The 23435-nt window shown below is 37.5% G+C and overlaps 1 protein-coding gene across 3 annotated transcripts in view; it reads left to right on the top strand.

Annotated features, from left to right (window-relative positions):
* The window catches only part of IFT88 (intraflagellar transport 88), a 43475-nt gene extending 21986 nt beyond the window's left edge, over positions 1–21489 (top strand). For all 3 annotated transcript variants that reach the window (XM_071434094.1, XM_071434093.1, XM_071434095.1), the window contains 7 exons: positions 186–301; positions 3117–3169; positions 3673–3738; positions 5475–5581; positions 11255–11309; positions 19697–19792; positions 20483–21489. In XM_071434094.1, the coding sequence (XP_071290195.1) occupies positions 186–301; positions 3117–3169; positions 3673–3738; positions 5475–5581; positions 11255–11309; positions 19697–19792; positions 20483–20604 (615 nt within the window). In that variant the 3' untranslated portion in view covers positions 20605–21489. The remainder of the gene's footprint in view (positions 1–185; positions 302–3116; positions 3170–3672; positions 3739–5474; positions 5582–11254; positions 11310–19696; positions 19793–20482) is intronic.
* Positions 21490–23435: the final 1946 nt, after the last annotated feature.

Below are 23435 nucleotides of genomic sequence, written 5' to 3'. Positions count from 1 at the left end.
TTAGCATGCTTTTTTTCTGCCCCCCCACCAGGATCACTTAGTGTAGCACACTACTTCCATTCATTTATATTACATGTTTTGGGCATCTGGAGAATTAAATACTTGAGTAAGATATTCCAGAAGCAACATAAAGATGTTGTTTATCACTAAAGTTGTGTGGTTTTTCACCTTTCCTATTTTGTCAGTCATACCGGTATTTCCCTTCCAACATTGAGGTCATTGAGTGGCTTGGAGCATATTACATTGACACCCAGTTCTGTGAAAAAGCCATTGAGTACTTTGAAAGGGCAGCACTTATCCTGTAAGTAGTTATTATTCTATGCCTACTCAGATTTCTGATTAGACATCTATCAGAATACCTAGAGATAAATCAGCTGGATAACTTTAATACTATAAACAAACAGCAGGATTAAGAATATTTGTGATATTTTTTAATTTTCTCAACTTTCTGCTCATTTACAGCGTGTTTTTGCTCTTACTGTGCATTTCAGTGTTAAATAAAATCCTCCATTGGGCCCAAGAGAGTGTTAGCTATTAGAACGTATTTTTCTCTATTATCTGCAATTAAACACAACTATGAAGTGGAGAACAGTTCTCCAAAGCCACCAAGACCTCTTTCTCTGTGTCTTCATGTGAAATATTTCCTTTCTATTGTTTTATTATGCGGTGAGGATTTGGTGGTTCAGATTAGTGCATGTTTTGGCTGATCTTACTGCATTTCCTCTTTTCCACATGACTTCTATTTCCATCAAATAAGGCATATAAGTAAGCAAAAATGGGCAGTACTGTACTACCAGTAATCAGTGAAAATAAATTGACAGGCTAAACTGATCCTGATAAAGATATTTGAATTATACTGAGTTTAGTTCAACAACTTAATTGCTGAAATTGTTCTTTAGCAGAATATGATGCACTTGAGTAAGTATATAGGTCATATACTTTATTTTAGTTCAGAAAGGGACCTCTCTAGAGAATGGTTTATAAATAAAATTTGGTCAAATTTAAATTTGTAATCCAGAGTTCAAAGAGAATTCTAAGAATACACATACACAGTCTTTTTACCTGGAAACAAATATATGTCTATAGGTTCATGAAGAATTTTGTGTTAATAGATGAACTAAAATTCACTCCCAATAAGTGCGAATTTCTTTATTTTGTGTTTTAGGAAAACTATGAAAAATTATGCAAAACTCTGTTATGGCTTCTCTTGTGATGATCTAAAATTTGACATTCTTTTTGTTCTTGAATCTCAATGACATGTATATACAAAACACCATGTGAACAAAAAATCATACAGTATAATTCAAGGAAAAATGATTCTGCATGTAGGTTGTAAGAAGTTCAGTAAAAAACTTTCAGTAAAAAATCCTAACTCTGGCTTTGAGATGCTTGAGTTAGAGTAGATCTTTAATTACAGATGAGAAAATCTAAGGTTTAATTGAGGATTAAAAATGAAAAAAAATAGATTTCATTCAAATGGTGGTATATTTATAAAGAAATAGAGAAGTACTTTAGACAAAAATACACAGGAGAGCTGACAGAAATCACAGTTCACACGTTTCCCAGCATTCTTTTCCCTACAAATACTGGCCACCTTAAAAAATCATTTTAGTCAAGCTATGAGATTTCATATGCTGGCATCCACGGCCTTCTTAGAAAATTTGGAAAGAAACAGCTGAGAATAAGAGGAATTATTTCACAATCTTGTTTTGGCAAAGATTTAAATATTTTGTGCTTCATGTCGCAGTCGCTCCATGCATTAAGTATGTGGATTGTAAAGTACTTATGAAGAATTGGCGTATTAAATTCTTCAGTATAACTTGTAATTTATCTGTAATACAGAAAAATGTTTTCTCTGTGGGAGGAGATTTTTTTTGCTGTTTATTTGGTATTAAAAATAGAGACTAGATATGCTAATTGGTAAATATAAATGTAAATATAAATTGCAACTAACTTTAAATAAAGTTGCATTTTAAAATTATATCCTTATTTTAACTGTCAACAGCATTTTTAAATGTTATTGTTTAATGTATTCAGTGTTTTAATCACAATAACTACTTTTTAAATTGCATTCTAAAATAACTTGTTAGACAATGAATTGGGAAGCAGTTTTTCACTATTTTATTTTTCCTAGCACACTGAAGTCTATCCTTAATAAAAGGACTTAGTGTAGTTAGTACTTGATGTTGACAATTTATTCTCTCTAGAGTTTTCATACTGAACTGAGTAATAACTTCGATTATGGTGTGTGTTTCACTGCCTTTGTTTGCAGGAGACACATTCAGCTGAAGCTAAAAAGGTGCAACATTTGTATTTCACGAACTTACTTGGCAACTAGCAGGCAAACAGATTGCTTAGAGTTAAAAATGGCCTGTGCTATTATTAGAGAGGAAAAGTGAAGAGGATAAGTACAAAATTATTCTGAAAATGTTAACTGACGGTCCCTTTTAGATATGCTACTATTCAATTGTAAGCCACATGTGCAACATTCTTTGGCTCATGCTTACACTGTTAACATGAAAATTTCCTAATTTTCATATTGTCTTGGTAAAAATGATGAGTCCAACAGTTTTATTGCACATGCTCAAGCATCTCAAATATTTTCTCTGACCATACTGTCACCATTATGTGCTAAAAAGAGAAGGACAGGCAGCAGCTAGGACATCAAGGTGATAGCGCAGAGGAGGAGCCACAGTTCAAAGCTGTGAGTAGGGACTGTGTTTCCTGGCAGGAATCCATGGCCAGTGTGGGATCCTAGTGATGGAACCTCCTCAGAATATAATTTAGCATTTTGTTCCTCCCCCATTGCATGGTTCTTTATCTCTGACAAAGATTAGTGGTTCACATGTCAGGTCTACTAATTGTGTCTGGGCACAGAATCATGAACCTGAGAAAAACTCTTAATATGGGACTGAAAATGAGTGACATGGAGTCCTGGAAACAGGTGTGGACGCAGCAGTGTGTGAGCTGAGCAGGATACATTCTTTCTAGGAAGGCAACATGCTCGGGGAAACGTTGATTAGTAGGTAAATAGTAGGTCTTTACCAGTGCTATGCAGATTATTTTGCTCATTCATTGTTTGGCAGTGTACATGATTTTGTTTTATTTATATGCAGGCCAACACAAGTGAAGTGGCAGCTGATGGTTGCCAGTTGCTACAGAAGAAGTGGTAAGTTCTGTAACTTTTTTGTTATTGCTTTCAGGTTTGTAACATTCTTTTGTAATTCATTGAGGGTGTTCAGCTGGGAGAATAATGAGAGGGTTTCATGGGAAGGATGGAAACAGACTGGGGTCTGCAGTTCCAGGTCATGGAGCAACAGTTTTAAACTGAATAAGAGTAGACTTACACTGGGCATAAGGGAGGAATTTTTCATTGTGAGCATGGTGAGACACTGGAACAATGGTGTCATAGAGGAAGGCCAAAAAAAAACCCCAAAAATCAGTAACCTCCTCCTCATTAATTCTGTTATTTACAGAGTAATTTGGACTGTTTTCAGATGCTTTTAATTTTTACTATCCATTAATAAAGAATGTTAAGTTTGGTCTTATCAAATTTGGTCCTACAATATTAAATTTACTCTTACTATAAAGATTAATTGATGTTAAGGTGTTCCAATTTCTCGTCAAATATTCTTTTTATGTGTGGATAGAAGATGTTTGTTTTGTTTGCAGGCAACTACCAGAAAGCTCTGGAGAAATACAAAGTCATTCACAGAAAATTCCCAGAGAATGTTGAATGTAAGTTATCTCATTCTGTGGTGCAACTATCAAAGGAAACTTTGTTACATTGAATAGGTGTGTTAGTAATCATATGATGTATTTTTCATATAAAAATATTTCCATTAACTAATATTTTTATTCATGCTAATGCTGCATGGTTTTTGTGACAACACTGATGCATGATTTAAGAAATATGAGGGTAATGCTGAAGAAGAGCAATGAAAATAAACTTTAACTGAGTTGCATTGGATGAGTTCTTTCTCATACATATGTCCTAGATATTATAACTATGTTACTCATTTAATCTTTCTTATGAAAAATATATGTACTTGTACTTTTAGTTCCTGCTAGTTGAAATTCCTGCTGTGAATTTCTAGATACAAGAAAATCTTATTGCTAAGTTTTATCAAAGTCATGGTTTCCAAAAAAAACATTGAGGGTGAGATTTTGTTGCTGGGTTTTTAACTATAGCTGGTCTCCCAGTCTCTGGAAAATCCATAGAGGATTTCAAACTAAACTGCAGGAAACACAACTTTGAAGAGTAAGACACTTAGCAAAATCAGTCACACCTGTACTGTAAATAAAAAAGCCCTGTAGAAAATAAGGGTTGTCAGTGGTTGTGTAAACATTCTCTTCCATCCCACACTGTGCCTCTCAAATTCCAAAATACAAGGTTGTCGCCAACGAGTCTGTGCTTTTAGATGCAATGTGGGACGAACAGCCATTGTATTTTATTTTAAAATCATATCATTCTGCTTTTATTGCTTTTTTTTAAAGAGGATTTATTTATTATTAATTTATTGCATTTTTAAAGAGGAATCACAGCTCTCTTGTACAAGTGAAATTCAGTACTGTAACTCCCCCAAGTTATAAGCAAAATATCATGTTCGTGTTGGTCATACATATTTCAGAGGGGCATTTAGTAAACCTTTTAGAATGCAAATATGTTTCTGAATGCAATTTCTACAAATTTCACAAATGGAGGCAGGAGTTAGGCAAGACAGTTTTACTGATTTAAGTTTTCTACTGCTGAAACAATGGTTCTTCCCTCATCCATCCCTGAGCATGGGCTTCCTAAACCAGCAGAAAACTAATTTAGCACAAAATGAAATAACATGTTTGTGAAAGCAGTCTGGAGAGAATGGATCATGTCCTGCTTGTTTCTGCTTCAGTTCTTTGAAAGGAATGTTAACAAACACATAGGAATACCAACAATGTTTTCAGAGTTTGGTAGAGTGTCTCAGGAGAATGTTTTTCAGGGATTCTTTTAGTTCAATCATACAGTTACATTTGATTTTTATGTCAGCTTTGTTGGGGTTTCTTAATTCTATAAATATTACTCTTTGAAAATCAACCACAGACAGAGGAAAAAAAACATTTTGATTCACTTGGCATTTGCAAAATTGTTTTCAACAAAATTCTCTTGATAGCATCTCCTTAGTAATATTGTAGTATCATTTCTATGCTTTCCAAAATATTTTGCAAATGTCAAGAGTTCTGAGCCAAAATACTTAGTATGCCTTTTGCCTTCCACATATAGCAATGGTATTTGTACTGTTCATGGATACAGACACAGAGAAAATAGTGAATTACTTGCAAAATATCACAACTTGTATAGTGATACTGGACTGGAGTCACCTTGTTTGCAGTTATTTGCACTCTTTGCCATTCTGCATGTCCAGTTCTGTCAGGCTGCACTTGTAGTTTGACCTGCTTGTAAATCCTTTTCTAACAATGCTTTGCTTTCCAATTAGGCCTCAGATTTTTAGTTCGTCTCTGCACAGACATGGGGCTGAAAGAAGTCCAGGAATATATAACAAAGCTCAAGAAAGCAGAAAAATTAAAAGAAATCAGAGAGCAGGTAAGTTTGTTTCTGTGTGTATTACACAGTATTGCTGCAAAGGTAGGTGAAGCTAAAGTAATGTTTATGATACTTCAAGACAAAATGTGTTGTCAACTTCCTGGTTTACAGAAGCTTATATTTTGGGGGTTTGGGAGACTTAGTTTTAAATTACTGATCAGTCTTACATCTGTCTGAATAGTTTCTGAGCACCAGATTTTCTGTGATTTTTAAATACTAGTGAAAGATGGACTATGTGGACATGAGGGAATGCCAGAGCCACTCACATAATTCAATGTCTGTGGAATGTCGTCTTTCCTACTCGCCAGATTTTATTTAATACTTCAGTGTATTTATGAGCCAAGTAATAATGCAACTATAGGGAGAGATGGGAAGCCTAAGAATTTGTCCATGTAAAAGAACTCCTTTTTCATTATATACAAAACTGCAGCACTGACATAGTATATAGGTAGAAGTAAACTATTCATGTGAGTGCCAATTTAAAAAAAAAAAAAAAAGAATTCCATGGAAAAGTAACAGGCTGTGAAAGGTATGAGATCATAACTTGTGTTCTGTTCAGAAGAGGGAGCTCACGTTTGTGTGTGTGCGCACTCGTGCATTGTTTTCTTGCTATTCTGGTGTTAAAATAAGATTTTAAAATTAAAAACAGCTGCTTGTTTGAAAAGCATTATCCATGCTGTTGAGCTGCAAAGTATTCAAGCTTGGTTAGCCTATCCAGAAAATTGCCTCAGAGCTTCATAGTCACATTAGGATATTTTAAGTATTAACTAATTTACTCTGCTCTTACTAACACTTTTTGGTCCCTTTTGATGACAGATCATGTGCACATGCATTCTTGGCTACTTCTGCTTAAGTTCCTGGGAGCCTGAGTATGCATGTGAGCAAGGGGACACTTTAAAAATGAAACTCACAAGGGGAAACACTGACTGAAGGATTGCAGCTTTATGCTACAACCACACTTTGAGGGGCTAGCTGAAGTGTACTGACTGGGTTTTTCAGTAACTGTAAAATTCAAAGCACTTGGGAAAATGGACAAAAGAAAACGGTTAACAGCTGTAGTGGGATTGATATTCCTCCATGTCTCCCCATAATTGTATCAGTAAGCAAAACAGATGACCAGGTAAAATGTACCTATTCTGCAGAGCTCACAATTAAGAGATTCACTGAAGTGTGTTAAAGAGCCTTTGCTTGGTTTCTGATCACTTCAGTGTCAGTAATATACATAGTTTGTTGCAGTAACTTTCAATACCTCAGTGCTTTACTTGAGAAAGCTCACCAACAACACCAGTTAAAACTGGTTTATTTTATAGTTGACTAGAGAGAGAGAGGTGCCTGGAGAAGGAAAGTCCATTTCTTTGTATGTAATTCTGGGCTTTTTTCTACACTGAAGGCATTAATTGTAGATGGGCAATGTCAAGGACTTTAAAGAAAACAGCTTTTTTTCTTTACAAAAGTTAATATTTGAATACAATTTTTAAAAACCTAAAAATTGTCATGTCCCTTTCTGTTTTTTTCATATGGGAAGCAAGAGCTTTCCCAAACACATTACTTTCTGGTGAGGAAAAAGCTACTGATAGACTATTTAAAAGTTTAAATCCTCTAAGTAACTTAAGATTTTAGTAACATAAAAATTATGTTTAAATTATGGGGGTTTTTCATTCTGGCTTCTTTGTGTTAAGGAAATTTATCAAGTCATACCTGAATGACAGAAGTATCAGTGGGCTCCAACACAGATTTGAACAAGTTATTGCACACTTGGTTTAGACTGTTCAGGCTTTAACAATGACCATAATTCAGCCATGATGTGGGAAGCTCCCTCTGTGTCTTGCATTTCAGTATTCCTGTTTAAGAGTGTGTTGACTCTATCCTGTCACAGCACTAACCTTGCAAAGCAGGATCACAGAATGGTTTAGGTTGAAAGGAACATTTGAAGATTATGTAGTTTCAAGCCCCTGCTGTGTGCAGGGACACCTTCCATTATCAGGTTGCTCAGAGCCCCATCAAATCTGACTTTGAACATTTCCAGGGATGGTCATCCACAGCTTCTCTGGGCAACCTGTTCCAGTATCCCAACATCCTCAACATTTTTTTTTCTCCTTCTCTACCCTTTCTCAGTTTAAAGCCATTATTCCTTGTCCTGCCACCACAGGCCTTAGTAAAAAGTCTGTCCCCATATTTCCTTTAAGACCCCTTTAAGTATTGAAAGGCCACAACATTTCCCCAGAGTCTTCTCTTCTCCAGGCTGAACAACTTCAACCCTCTCAGCCTGTCTTCGCTGGAGAAGTGCTTCAGCTCTCTTTTCATCTTCATGGTCCTCCTCTGGGCCCTCTCCAACAGGGCCAAGTCCTTACACTGGATGCTCCAGAACTGGACACACAACTCTGGAGTATCAGGAGGGCAGAGTAGAGCAGATCAGATAGGGTTTCTATGATGGCACTTTTAATTAGTCAAAGCTTTAAGATAGATCTGCTTAAATATTTCCTCTAGTGTGTCTAGAAAAGAAAAAAAATTAATTCAGCCTTTTGAATAAGCCTGATAGTACTGTAATTGAAACTAAACCGATTTTCATTTAAGCAGATAAAATGAAATGCAGTAAGTTTAAAAAACCCAAACAAACCCCAGACAAACATTCTTCCCTCTTTCCTTTGTGCCCCCTAAAAACCACAGCTAATAATAAAAATACAACAGGTTTCTTGTCAGTTCTGTCAACTTCATTCCTGCAGACAGGCCAGTGTTTCCAGCCTGAGTAAGCTCTGAATGGGAGCAAAATTCTGCCCCTGTGGTTCCAAGTACACTCTCTCTCTTCAGAACCTCTGAAGTCTCATCAGTTGCTTTCTGCTCCTTCTTGCTGCTCCTTGTCTTGGCAGGACATGTTCCCATCTCCTTCTTCTGCCTTTCTTCTCTGCCACACTCTCAAAACTTTGCAAGTTCCTTCCAAAGGAAAGGAACAACTTCTTCTGCTCCCAAGGAACCCACTGACACAGTTTTCTTAATAATGAACACTGTTGTAGTTGGTAAAAGAGCAAAGACTCTAAGGAAAGATGTTTCAGGGCACACTGTGATTCAGTATGCAGCTGTCCTGCATTAGTACTGGAGTATCTTTCTGTGACAATCTCTACATCAGTGCTGTCTTGCAAACAATAGCCCTGCAGTTCCTTCTTTTGCTATTGATGTTACATCTGGGTTCCCATCCTCTGATTTTGGGTTTGGGAAGGTTTTTTTTTTGTTTGTTTCTTTGTTGGGGGTGGGTGTGTGATTTTTAGTCTTCTCTCTGCCATCTGGCTTTGGAAATTACTAGGGTTTTTTTCCCAAGTTCCTTCTGTCATCCATGACCATACAGTCATAAACTATACTTTCTAGTTCTAAAATTACCAAATTTTAATATTTCACCACCTAAGTTTCCAATAGGAATACTGGTTTCAGTTAGCAGTACCAGATACAGTTCAATTCCTGCTCCCAATTTTAGACTAGCCCTTAACTTCTCAATTGCACCCAGTAGAGACAAAATAGGTAAAATGCAAGGATAGTGTACCTGCATTTCACAGTCTGCACACAGACTTTGTCTTCCTGTAGAAATTTATCAAAATTTTCTATTTCGGCATTGTTTTTCCAGAATAAGTATATCCACATGGAGTTTATACCAAAATAAATATTCTGGAGTGCTTATTTCCCTCAGTTCTCAAATATGGACAAGTTGTTAAATACTTCCAGCCAAGAATCTGGGAACATCTGTGGAGTTCATTCCCTGTACAAATTTTTCTCCCTACTTCTCACAGCATTTAGTTTTTACTGCAACCTTCATATGTTGGAATGTTTGAGGGGTGGTGGGGGTGGGAAGGGAGCTGGGGTCTTTTGTTTTTGTTTGTTTGATTGGGGTTTTTTACTGCATTAGCCTTTTTCATGTTTCACTCTAAAAAAGACAGGTAATAGTGTAAAAGTTCACAGAGCCTCCTTGGCACTGCTGTGTACACACATTACTGTTTATTTCCCTTCAGTGAGCTTAATGACTGAGAACGGGGCTGATGGGCTGTGCTGAGAAGCAGCGATGAGAGGTGCAAATGCTGCAGGGGCCTTACTGCCTTTGACTTCAGGCATCCACATCTGGGCTAACCATCCTAAATGTCTTTTGCAGTCATGGGAGAAATAGGCATCTTTAGGGTGGAAACCTATTTTGAATGTCTGCTTTTAGTGTGGGATTACTTACAAACTATTCACTTGGAATTTTACAGGAGTTAATCGTATGTTTAAATTGTAGTTATGATGTTATATTTTGGGAGGAAGGTCCTAGGGTGTAAATGCCAAGAGGGCACTATCACACAGGAACTGCTTCCCTTGGGTGGACAGAAGCTGTGCTGCTGTCAGACTTATTGTCAGTCATTCAACAGCTGGGAGAGTCTGGACAGGCTTCCTGAAGGATTGGTATATGCTACTTCACTGGGCTGTGAAAAGGATATTTAATCAAAAATTCAGAGAACATATTTTAGGCTTGAGGATTTCCCAAAGCAAATAAAAAAGTGTGAGAAATTCTGGTCCCAGACTGAATTGCTCCAAGACCAGTCCTAGTTTCACACTAGGCTCAATGCTTTCCTGTCTGACTCCTGTGGGTTTTGATTTAAGAGTTCTTCCTTTTTCTGTTGGCATGAATCTTGAAAGTTCTTTCACTTCTTTGGTATCATTCCAACTTTGCCAGACTTCATGATATTTTTCTGGTGAAAAATGAGTGAAGAATTTATAGTAATTGACCTGAAGACATGACATGAAGAAACATATGAAGACATGTGTTTTAATCAGATCCTGAATTCATATTTTGAAGTAAGATGCAGAGATACTTTATTAATAGCTGAGTGCTTTAAACATCAAGTTCTTATACCTACCTATCAAAAAGTTCCTCACTGAGGTGTCCTGTCTTATAATTGACAAGATGTATGCATAAGAAATCTGGTGTTTTGCCAGAAGATTTAAGTCTGCCATGTCATACAAAGGTATTGCTTTGATAAACTGTTAAAATTTTCAAATAACACTCAAAAAAACACAGCTGGGAGATGTTTATGGTACCTTCCCCTATGCAAGAGAGCTGACTTTTAAACACGGCTTTTAAAATATTTACCTTCACCTTTATCTTGCATTTAACACTCAACAGCAAATTAAATTTTGCTGTGAAATACAGTTCTGTGCCAAAAATTCAAAATCCAAGATCCATAGGGTGAATAGTTCTTTTTATAGATTCCCCCACTTCTCCCTTTTGAGTCTTTACAATAATAAAATGCTTGTGGGATTTACAAGATGTTAATAGGCAGAGGCTACTTTGAACTCATGCAAGGAGGGCTGTGTTGCCTGTTTTTTCAGCTGTACTTTACAAAGGAACATCTGAACTATTTTTAGGCACATTCCTTGTATAAATTTTATCTGAAGAAAAATAATTTACTGAGATATTCTATTTGCATTTCACAGAACTCTTGTTTTATATAAACATTGGATTTAACCCTGATTTTAAGGACAATTTTTTGTGTTGAAAAACAACCTTTAGTAGTTACAGTGTAGTAAGTCTAGTTTAACATTCTTCTACTGTTTTATTAACAAGCTGAGTTTAATTTTCAATCATTTTCTCTAATATATATTACTAAATGAGTTTTTTTGTTCTGTTCTTTCCAAACCTTTTCCACTGTCGTGCAGCGCATTAAATCTGGCAGAGAGGGCAGTGCACGGAGCCGCAAAGAGGGAAGTGGTGGTAAGTAGTCAAGGCCTCTGCTTAAATATCAGTTTTGACAGGACCCTGAAGGAAACAGATTTTCTGAAAGTGTTTCTAAAGCCTCCTTTCATCCTGAAACACACAAAAATATGCACTGAGTAATATGTAAGGGCTTCAGCAACTTTGTTTCATACTTTTTGATTTTCTCAGTGCAACTGGTACAGTAGCATGGATTTGGTCCCACATTTATGTTTTATATACAGGCCTTATTGTATTCCTAAAGCTGAATTTCTGATTGTTTTCAGTACTGTGAACATGAATGTTTTTATCCCATTAACTTGGTATTTGAACATTTTGAACTTTGGAATATTTACTAAAAGGAATCATTTGTTATAACAAAACAGAACACATAAGCCATGGAAAATAGGAATTCATTGTTTCTTTATTTAACATGAAGGGAAATGAATTTTGTGGCCACCATGTAATCTGCTATGATAGGTGTTTGTTACAAGTCCAGCAGATTGTTCTGTGCAGCCAACTCTGTATTAAGGATAACATACCCTTTACTATCTTTGAGCTCATCCTTCCCCTTATCTCTGGGTAGCAGAACTGAAGTTCTAGAGTCTTCCCTAGAAGAAATCTTCCTCTCTAGACACTCAGTCTCCTTGCTTCTATAAATTTGCAGTCCTGATTTCCATAAATGTAAAACTCCTTCAATGTAAGTCAGGAAACTGCCCTGTATTGTCTTTTCTGCACTAGGTAGCCTGCGTGTTGCAGAGTGAATGATTTTTCCCTCCCATTATTAAATCCATGAAATTAGTAATGTAAACCTAACAGTCCCCCACTGCTGCTCTAAGGAAACTAGAAGACTTCAGGCCACTTCAACCACCTGCCAAAAAAAAAAAACCAAAAAAAAAAAAAAAAAGGTTTATTTGTATCCTGCTTTTGGTTTATCTTGATATCAATGGGTTTCATTAGAAGATATCCCCAGTAAATTCTTGCCTCTCTTCCCTTCCTTTTACAGAGAAATATTTTATGATGGTTTTTCTTCTTATTTGGTAATTTTATTTCTCCACCTACATAGCAGATATTTTACTACACTTACCAAATTCTGTAGGGTCAGGAAAAGTCATGGCACTTACTAATGTAATCTGAAGAGGACTTTAGAATGCTGTTACATTTATGAAGACTGCTTCCCTGGATTTTCTGAGGCCTAAGAGTGAGTGTTAGGTGCTTGAGAGAGATCTTTTCTAGCTCAGTAATTTCACTATAGAAGCTTTTAAGTAATTTCTTGATGTGTGGAAGAAACAACCATTCACCTAGGATTGAATTTTACCTGTTCTGGGCCTCAGGCCAAAGTAATTCTTTACTTAAGTAGCAGAGCAGGGTGGAAGAGGATGGAGAGTTTCTGGGCCCTCCTTTGTTACATAAACCCTGTGATCTGGCAGCCAGCTGGAGGTGCCAACAAACAGCTGGAGGTGCCAACTGTGAGACAGGATTGGTCCCTGTTCTCTGGCATTAAGAGGAATCCACTTCAGCATCCAGCAAGAAGAAATGAAGAGCAGCATTGGTAACAGGCAAGGGTATTTACAGCTGTGCAAAACTTTGCACCAGGTGTGTAGGGAAATGACACAAAGGGTCTCTTCCAGCTCTGTTTTGTAATTATCCCCACCCTCATTCATGAAAAAGGGGTATGTTTCAGGAGGGAGAGAGTAATTTAGCAAAAGAAAGTATACCTAATGCTTATGCTGAAAGGATGCTAAGACAACATAAATCCCACAAACTACCAGTTTGTCAGTATTTCTTTTAAAGACACAAGTATCTATGGAAAGTTGTCTTCCTTTTTTAATTTTTTTCTATTTTTTTTTTAATTTTAAACCAATAAGAAAGGGGATGAGAGGTTAAGAAGGATAAGTGTTGACCTAGAATTTGCCCTATCAGTAATTCTTAGATTGTTGAGTTTAAGATATTATGTCAAATATATGAAAGAGTTGAGAAAAACACAGTTTGGGAACAAGTCTGTGTAAGAGTATGTTTGAGAAGTCTTCATTATACAAATTCAGTGCCAGAGATCCAGCCTTTCTGGAAATGACTTGGGAAACAAGCAAAGGTACAAAGAAGGTCCTGTGCTGAGCCTAGAGTTAACTTCCTGCTGGGATTCTTAATTAAAAGTTGTGGTGAGCTGCACTACTTATATGTATTTTTAGAATGAGTCAAAGGCACTGGGCACATTTTAACTGGTAATGTTGGCTCTAGGGAGCCTTATCAGTGAAGAACCTGGACACTCACAGCATCAGATGTTAAGGACTGGGCTGTATTTTGTCCACATTGTACTGAGGATGACTAATAGACACCTGAACACCCAAACATTTTATTTTGTCCAAAGCTTGGCTTTGTTCACCTGGGTTATGAGCTGTAATTTGCAGTTTTATAAATTCCTGTGCATGGCCTGTGTGAAGATACATATGAAATATAAACATGGGTTATTTTATTTCATAATATTAGTATGCTTTTGATAATTGACTTCAAAAGGAGAGAAAAAAAATATAAATGTATACATTTTAAGGTTAGTCTTTTCCAGTGGTGTTGCCAAGACCAAAAGGGTTCATTTTCCTATACTGTATGAGGGATTTGCCATCATTACTGAACCCAGTGAAGCATGGAATCCTCCTTAGTTTAGTACTTACTAGCTAAATCAAAGTACTTACTAGCTAACTGAAGTCTTATGCATTCCAAATATTTTAAGTATGATGCCAGTTTTCTTTCTTTCCTCTTAGCAGCTCACTGTCCTCCTACTTGTCAGCATTCCTATGAGATTTTTCCCCCTCCAAATATTTTGTCCCCATACAGTTATTTGTATTAAGAGTATTAATAATTCAGGTTTCCTTGTTTTAGGAAATATGATCTAAAATTGCTTTTAAAGAGGAAGCTAAGAAGAAACAGAACTAAGCCAGCAAGGTTTGTACTTCATAGGGCATCCAGTACTTTGCCAATATAAATTAAAACAGAAAGGTGTGTGAGATGCACCACAGCACAATTTCAGCAATATAATTGATGTGTGCATGAATGGTAGACAGAATGGAACAGAGAGATCAAGAAAACTGACGTCTATATATCAATGTCAGTTAAAGTCTGCTCTTGTCCTGAGAGAGAGATAAGCATTAAATCTAAAATCCCTACCCAAAATTGAACACATTTGTCACTCACTATAAAAAGGGAAATTTTCTTCTCCCCACAATTATCAGATTTATGGTTTTCAATCTTACTTGGGTTATGTTGGAAGCAAATGACATTGATACAATCCTGTTATTTTTTTTTTAATTTTAAAAAGGAGAAAAAACCCCAAAACCACAATACCATGAAACCTTGAAGGGAGCTAACAGTAACATCTGAGTTTAGGCAGTTCTCAAAGATTTTCTATCCAATAATCTTTTCTTGTTTTCATACTCACTTTTTTGTGTTTTGCAGATACATGATTGTAATAGCCAGAACTTAGCAGTTGGTGCACTGTGGTTTTTACCAGCATAAGGAATTTTTCCTGATTGATAGCATAATGCCTTTATAAGTGTAGATAATGCAAAGTATGACATTAAGGAATCCATTCCCGTGGCAGTGTTTACTTGGTCTCTGCATTTGCCCAGCTCACTGAATGGGGAGTTCTGTGCTGGATGAGAGGAGCCGTGCAGTCTCGGACAGGAGCCCACAGAAGCAGTGTTGAATTCAGAAGAGGAAAGGCTGAGTACTTTGCATTCTCCTTGTTACCTAGGCCTGTCAGGATGGATTTGGAAAATAAACCACATGGGAATAATTTAGGTGTCTTTTCCCTTTTTCATTTCACTGGTGACTTTGTCAGTTTGTCCATCCCCAAAGATTTCCCATATTCAAACACCCTTTACCACCCCAGAGGGATCTCCTTATATATTATGGAAGTATGTTTTAGATGTTTGAGCTGTAGGCATCCCAGATAATCCTGACTGTGATAAAGATGATATTTTCTTGTTACTCTTCAGCCAGGACATGGCAATCATTTATATTTGGTAGGCTTTGTGTGCCTGTTGATGCCTCATTAATTACAAGTCATTTTGGGAGGGTTCCATTGGCTGTGTGTGAAGAATAGAAAAAAGTTTTCTTAATTAATGGAGAAGGGAAAATCTGTTGAAATGAAGAGAAAATCTTAATCTGTTTTCTGCTCTGAACTCACCTAAGGAGTAAGCTGAACTGACACACCACAAACAATTTTCATCAACAGAATATCAAATCAAAATGAACAGCAGCAAAGTTATAAATTGCATCTACTTCCCATGCTGTTTCACTGTTTTAATATATTATTCTGCCTTCTGCACTGAACTTACTCTTCTCTTTGGTCAAACCAATGCCAATTCTTCTCCAAAGATGGTGTTTCCATCCCAAATATGAGAGATACACCGAGCTGCACTTTAAACACATTCTGGATTTATTGGAGAGTTAGCCCACTGTGCTCCTTGTTTCATAAAGATTTTACAGAGGAGGTAGATTACCAAACAATCTTACCCTTTGATGTCTTTTCTTGATGAGTACTAAAAATTCTGATTTATGTCCTTTGTGGTACTGGGGGAATTTCCAATGCAATAGTATCATCACTGTAATTGCAACTAGTTAGATTCCTCTAAAAAAATAAATACAAATACAATGGATTTTTTGGTTTGAAGTACACACAGGTATTGTGTGACACAGGAAATACAGAAACATAAAAAGATGGAGAATCTTTTTTGCTAGGTATCACTACTTAAATTACAAAAAGGGATTATTTTTGCAGTATGTTGCATTATTCATTGTTCTGCCATATAAAATTGGTCATTTTTTTAAAATTAGGTTTTATATTTTGATTCTTTTTAATTCCCATCCAAATTCTATGTGAAGGAATTAGTTCAAATCAGTTTTTGTAAAACATTGAACAACTCTAAATGAATGAAACAATTCTAATAGAATAATTTAAACATCCTAAATATAGTAATATGGCCATGACTTATGAACAGATGAGAGGAAGGAATGCACTGTAAAAGATATCAGCATGCAGAGTGTATTATTTATGTCTTTGTATGCATAGTCCTCAGTTAAGGCTATTTAACAGAAACTATGAGGGGAAGGTAATGTCAGCATGGTAATCCAAATCTCAAGTATTATGATTTTACAGAGTAAATGTATTTATAAATCAAATTTTATATTGACCAGCTCTGCTTAATTGGTTCCTGTTGCTTTTTCAACTGAAATCTGGAGCTGTGTTCCTGTGGTCACTTCATGTGTAGGTGTCCACATTGTCACCCCAAAATGAGTACAGGGGGGATGGCCTCTGCATGAGCTACAGTAATAACTTACTTAATAAAAGCCCAATAAGTTAATAAATAAGGACTGGGTATTCATTGCAGGTTTCCTTAGATACAGAGAGCAATTTAGTTCAGCAGTGGTCTTCCATAATTCAAAAGCTACTTTGAATTAGGTGCTGGTGTTACAGTTAATACAGTAACAGAGAGAAAATTAATTTGCAGTTTCAGAAATATCTACCTGTAGTCCTCTGATTGTAGGTACAATCAGAGAGATGTTAACACTCAACGCTGTGCTCTTAGTAGATAACAGTGAGAATGAAAAGCTTTATTTGTAGTTTTTATCTTTGTTTTCTTCTGTGTATTACTTTAGGAAAAGTTAATTTCATTCCCATAATTCAAAAGGTATATAAAATCTTTTTCCTAGATGGGGTGAGAGCAGCAGGGAATCATGAGTAGAAATTGTAAAACTTGCCTCCAAAAAGTATGTGTGTCTGTGGAAAAAATGCTTTAAAAACAACTCCTGAAGTTTTCTTTACTGTAGGATACCAAAATCCTGAAGTCTATATTGCAAGCTTATATTCCTTAATATTGCCAAATTATGTGTGAATGTATGCTAAATAAAAACATGTAGATGATTCTCCAAACAGAACTACAAAAAATAATTTCAAGATGATATTTAGACTTCTGGCAGATCATGTTATATGGTCAACTGAATTTTTAATAGCTGCCATATTGGCAGCCAAATCCTGTATCCCATGGCAAGAGTGTCAAGAAAAGCTTACCCCAAATGGCTTAACAGCCATTTCATTCCTTGTGAAAGCTGGAGCTGTGGGTTTGAGCTCCCTCAGCTGAAAGAAAGCATTGAGCCAGACATCTCACTTCCTGAGCTGCTGACATCTCCATGTAATGCAGATGGTGTCAAGCACCTCTTAATTTCTTCTGGGTGCACTTTAAAATGAAAGGTGCTCCTCTTCCTCATCTTCAGGTATGCTCAGAGCATACTGCAGTCCACAGAGACTTAATGTGGTTTTGCATATTAGTCTAATCTAAACTAAATGTGAAGAATTAACCAGAAGGGTTGTTTCCCTTCACTCTTGCTGGATATAATGCTCATACAGAAGTAAGGTGAGCAGTGTTACTTTGTTGATCCACCTGAGAAAAGATTTCCATTAGGTTACTGTTAAATGTACCTAGTAAAACTTAAGGATCCTAGAACATCTAAAGAAGCCTCTGTTTTCAATTGTATTTTTTTAGGGCAGTAAAATGTGCAGGTAACTAGTGGGCATTCTGTTAATCCCACTCAGTTTGGTTTGTCTACCATCCTTTTCTTCCTTCTTTCACTTTATATAAAGTCTTTCCCCTTCCTTTGGCAGCATTGCTAGCACCCATGTGCTTTCCTCCTTCACAGCTGAAAACATTTGGTATGCCATTTTCCTCCTCTTTTATTTTCATTACATGCAGTTCTTCCTTTCTGGGACCAACCAATTAAACCTATGGAGTTTCTTCAACCAGTTCAGTCTTCCCCTAGTGTAGTCTGCTGTATTGTTCCTGTCTTTGCATCTCTTTACGGCTCCTTACAACTTTATTAATCATGTTAAAAATTAATTGTTTTCCATTATGCAAGACTGTGCCTATTTCTATCCTACTCTTTTTCTCATTGATTATTTTTATTTTCCTCAAAACATTTTCATCCATGGCATCTCTGAAGGCCAGCTCTCACCTTCTTGTTGTACAGGCCTGTCCAGAGCCCACTCAAATCAAGGGGACGCCCTTTTGTAATTTCACAGCCCTTTAGTTGAGTTTCTCTCCAGGAAAACTCATTGTTTTCTCCCTGTTTCTTCAAATTCTTCAAATATTACTTCTTTCATGAAACCTGTCAGTGAGAATTGGTCCAAGGGAAGTGGATGTACATTAAGATATGTGTTCCTTGCTTTGAAATTTCAACTGCAATATGTGTCTTGTGAACTTATTAACTGTTTGACATGACTGTATGTATTAGATCTTTCTTGGAGCAGAGACGTCTTCCAGTTTAGGATTGAGCAAACAGAAGTCTGTGGTAGTATTTATAGAAAGATAAATGTTTGTCATCTTTGTAGACATCTGGGGGGGAGTTGTTTTTTTTTTTTCTTTTAATTATAACAATATCTATTAAAATGACATTTGTAGTAAATAAGATAATGGAAATATGTTGCCAAGTCCAGACTTTGTAATTAATGTTTGCTGAATGAAACCCATTTTTCCTCCTTACGATGGAAGACTTTTAATACCCACGTTGTTTGGTGTTGTAAATGAACATGTCTCTATTTGGCTGCACATCCTGCCTTGTAAATATACCAAGTCAAACTCAAAATGTTTTCTCCAGGTGAAAAAATGTTACATAAAAATTTTTTTGTAGCAGATGAGATTGAAAGCTTGCCATGAATCTGAAAAAGAGAATCAGAGGTGAAGAGAATATTTCAAGTGTCTGGAATACTGCTGTGGCAGGAGAATGTTCATCTGATGTTGTCCGGGCAGGAGGCAGCCCTTGGAGCCGACACATTCCTTGGGGCCCTGCTGCAAAGGGAGCTGCCAGCAGAGTGTTTACAGCGAGCTGCAGGGCCAGCATGGTCTGTACACATGGACTGAGCCTGCTGCCACGCAGACAGCACATGGCAAATATGCTCTTCTGATTAAAAACAAACTTAAGTGTTGCATTTAACCTTGACAGTACTGAGCAGGTGGATCACACTGATGTGTAAGTAAGCACACAAACATAGGAAATGTCCAGTGTAGATTGTGACAGTGTTTATATATTTATCATGCTTATTTTAACTCCAAAATGTGCCTGTAATTTATAAGCAACTGAAATGTCAGCATTTGAAGCAGAAATATTTTAATGTGTTTACTCCAAAGTCATAAGGCTGTATATATTTTTTAAAAAATGTTAACACACACACGTGTGGACACAGTGTCCACTGTGTTTTAAAGACCACTATTACAAATGAGTACTGTGTCTGTCATGAAAAGATGGTTTCATCCAAGTCCAGTTTGACAGTAGTAGCTGAATTGGTGTTATTCTTGTATCGTGGTTTCACAGAACATAACAGCATGTTGTCTTTTTTTTTTCTTTTTCCTGTTCCCCAGATAGTGGTGGTACCAAAGGGGAAAGACTGAGTGCCAAACTGAAACTTCTGCCTGGAACAAATGAACCCTATGAAGGCAGCAGCAGTAAAGAAATAGGCAAGTGGACATCTTATACCTTTTTTAATTTCATGGTCCTCAGGGAGAGGAGAAATAAGGAGAGAGGAAAAAATATAAGTTGTTGGAAGAGTATGTAAAATTAGATAATTGGGGAAACATTTTCCCATGAAAATGAGGCTTTCACTTCATTTTCAGAGCTCACTATAAAGTAATTGTAAATATTAAGAAGTGTGGCCCTTGTTAACATTACTTTCAGTATCTGTCTGCTGTGTCCTTTAAGTCAGTTCTTGCCATTCTGCAGTCATAGGTTCTTCAATAAGACTGGATTTTCAAAGGGGTTTAAAAACTCAAATTCATGTGGAATGTGGTACTTCCTAAAAAGCCATTCCTCATACAAGTCATCAGTCTTGCTGTTCCTTGCACATTTCCAAGTCTTTTTCTCACTGTAGTATAATAAGAGAAATTTATTAGAAAAAACACCAAGAGGCTTCCATCAGTAGAACTCTGGAACTTTGCTCTTGTGCCCTGCCTCAGTTCCTGAATGCAGTGTTTTGTTCTCCTTCAGCATTCACATGCTCATTCTGGTCTGCATTTCAAAGACACAGATGTGTAGTGCTAAATCCTAATCTTGTATTTTTACATACATCCTAATTTTGTATGTTTAAAACCAGCTAAAGTTAAAGCTAAAATAGTTTGTAACTGTTTCACATGTATTTATTTAAACCCTAGATGCCTCCTACGCAGATCCACTTGGCCCACAACCAGAAAGACCAAAAACAGCAGCAAGAAAAAGAACGGAGGAAGATGATTTTGCTGATGAAGAACTAGGAGAGGATCTGCTTCCAGAATAGCATATGGGCCACTCATCTTTTTTTTTAATCCTTGTAAAAGTTTTAGCTGAAACACTTTTCATTCATGATGATTTTGTAGTGGATTTTTATAAACTATTCATTAAATACTTTGAACATGTGGTACCTTATGTTAAAAACTTGGATTTGTAATTGCAGTGTCCTCTGTGATTGATTAAAAAAATAATGGTGAGGTTATTTTACTCATGCATAAGATCTACACAAGTACTCAAACACATTGCAAGCTGTATCAAATGTGTAAAGCTTTTGCTTTCAGAGATACATACAATGATAATATTAGAGAGAAAAGCCTCTAAAATTTCATCTTTCAATGCAATATACCTCGAAGCAATGCTTGTAAGGTCAAAAATCCTGTATCTTTCATCCAAAGCCAGAATTTTTTAAGTCTTGTGAACTGACCTGAAAAAGCTGGGTACGACCTTGGTCTTCCTTAAGGTCCCAATTCAGCGAATCACTTTGCACTGATACCAAAGAAAGCATCTTAATTTTAGCGTACTCTTAGATGAACTAGGACCATTTTTGCAGTCTCTCAGCAAAATGTCCTTATTTTTGTTGGGTTTTTTTTTTTGAGTGATCAGAGTTCTCAGGATTTCAGCCTAGTTTGTTCAGAATCGCTAATTAGACAGCAGCTTTTGAGTGTTATGTTGGAGACTGTGGCACTGACCACACAGTGGTAGTTTTCTACAGCCTAACCTGAGTATGGGCAAAATTAGTTACAGAAATCACCATTTTGCTTATGAACTGAACAAGCTGGATCTGAAGTTACTGAGACCTGTTAAATTCCTGTAGTAGGGATCACTTTGGGGAGATGAAAAATATTAGTCAGGTGCTCATAATTTCCTAATAAATACTTGCAAAACTAGTCCACTGAGATGGCTTGTTTTTGGAACCCTGGCATGAGTTTGGTTTAATAGTTAGGCTTTGGTTATTGCACTTTGAATTGCAAGAATTCAATCTTCTGAAATTTTCAGTGTTCCTTCTCAGTGTTGCTCAGACTGTTTGCCAGTGACAGTGGAGAAGTCTCTTCGTATCTTCATGAAATGTTTTTTCAGGTTTTAGAAATGCTGCCCAGTTTCATAGGATGTCTGCAGTGGTCAGAAGTGTCCTGTGGGGTGTATGAGCTGCTTTGTGTGTTGCATGCTTCCCATGGGACCAGAGCAGTGTTTCATCTGGGATTGCACCACTTCCACCTGATGGTACAAGCAGAATGTGTTCAGTGCTGTTTATGGAACACCCCAAGGGGCTCACCAAAGAAGAAAGACAAGGTAAGCTCTGGGGCCTGATCCTTCTAAGGGATGGAAAAGAGCATGAGAAGGAAGTGGATGACAGCTGCCTTATTTCTGCAAGTCTCTCTTGCCTGTTCCTCAGTCCTGCTGTATCTACTGCTCTGGTTGTACAATGACAGATTCCTGGATGTCGTGGTAGTTCTTTCTGTCAGGCTTAGTCTTGGAAGACACCAGGATGCAATGTACCACACAGGAGGGAGTATTTTCAGCTCCAGACTGCAGTGGCATGAGGTATCAGAGTTAATCACAGTAAGAGACAATAAATGGGACTCTGGCAGGGAGCGTAGACAAAGAAGAGAAGGTAGGAAAGATACTGCCATGGTCTTCTAACACAAAGACATTTGAGTAGACTCCAGTGGGTTGACCCTGGCTGGATGCCTGGCACCCACTGAAGCCTCTCACTCCCCTCTGCAACTGAGCAGGAGAGAGAAAATATAACAGAGGGTTCATGGGTTGAGATAAGGACCGAGAGAGATCACTCACCAAAGACCATCAGAGGTGAAATAGATTTAAATTAGAGATACTAATTGAATTTATTGTTAACAAAATCAGAGCAGGATAATGAGTAGTAAAATAAACTTTCAAAACACCTTCCGCCCACCCCTCTCTTCTCAGCTCTACTTCCTCCCACAGTGAGGCTCAGGGAGACAGGGAATGGGGGTCATGATGTCTTCTGTGGCCTCTCCTGCTGCTCAGGGAGAGGAGTTGTTCCCCTGCCGCACCACGGGGTCCCTCCCATGGGAGACAGTTCTCCATGAACTTGTCCAGTGTGAGTCCATCTCACAAGCAACAGTTCCCCTCAAACTGCTGCAGCGTGGGTCACTCTTCCCCAGGGTGCAGCCCTTCCAGGACAGGCTGCTCCAGCATGGGCTCCTCTCCCCAGGGGCCTCCCACGGGCCCCAGCCTCCTCTCAGGCATCACCTGCTCCAGCATGGGCTCCTCCATGGGCTCCAGGTGGATCTCTGCATCCCTGTGGATCTCCATGGGCTGCAGGGTCACAGCTGCCTCACCTCACTCTGCACCAAGGGCTGCAGGGGAATCTCAGCTCCAGTGCCTGGAGCCCCTCCTGCCCCTCCTTCTGCACTGACCTTGGTATCTGCAGGGCTGTCCCTCTCATGTGTTCTCACCCTCCTCTTCTCTGGCTGCAATTACATCTGTGCAGTAACTTTTTACAGAGTTCTTCTTAAATATATTATCTGAGAGGCATTACCACCATTTCTAATAGGTCCAGCCTTAATCAGCAGCACGTCCATTTTGGAACCAGCTGGCATTGGCTCCACTGGACATTGGGGAAGCTTCTGGCAGCTTCTCATAAAAGCCACCCCTGTAGGCCCCCACTACCAAAGTTTGGCCACGCAAACCCAATACAGCATCTAATCAAAAATTGCAATCACATAGGCATGTCTAAGATAAAGTGGCATGAAGTACCAATACCTTGGGATACAGTTCACAACTTAAGTCTATAGAAACACTCCTGCTGATCAATATCAGAGAGATTTTGATCAGCACCAGTTTCTTGATTCAGTT

The sequence above is a fragment of the Agelaius tricolor genome, unplaced genomic scaffold, assembly GCF_023055355.1.
Source record: "Agelaius tricolor isolate 1412-34295 unplaced genomic scaffold, bAgeTri1.0.p SCAF_9, whole genome shotgun sequence".
NCBI lineage: Eukaryota > Metazoa > Chordata > Aves > Passeriformes > Icteridae > Agelaius > Agelaius tricolor.
The sequence above is the reverse complement of the archived record's forward strand: the minus strand, read 5'-3'. Positions and strand labels throughout refer to the sequence as shown.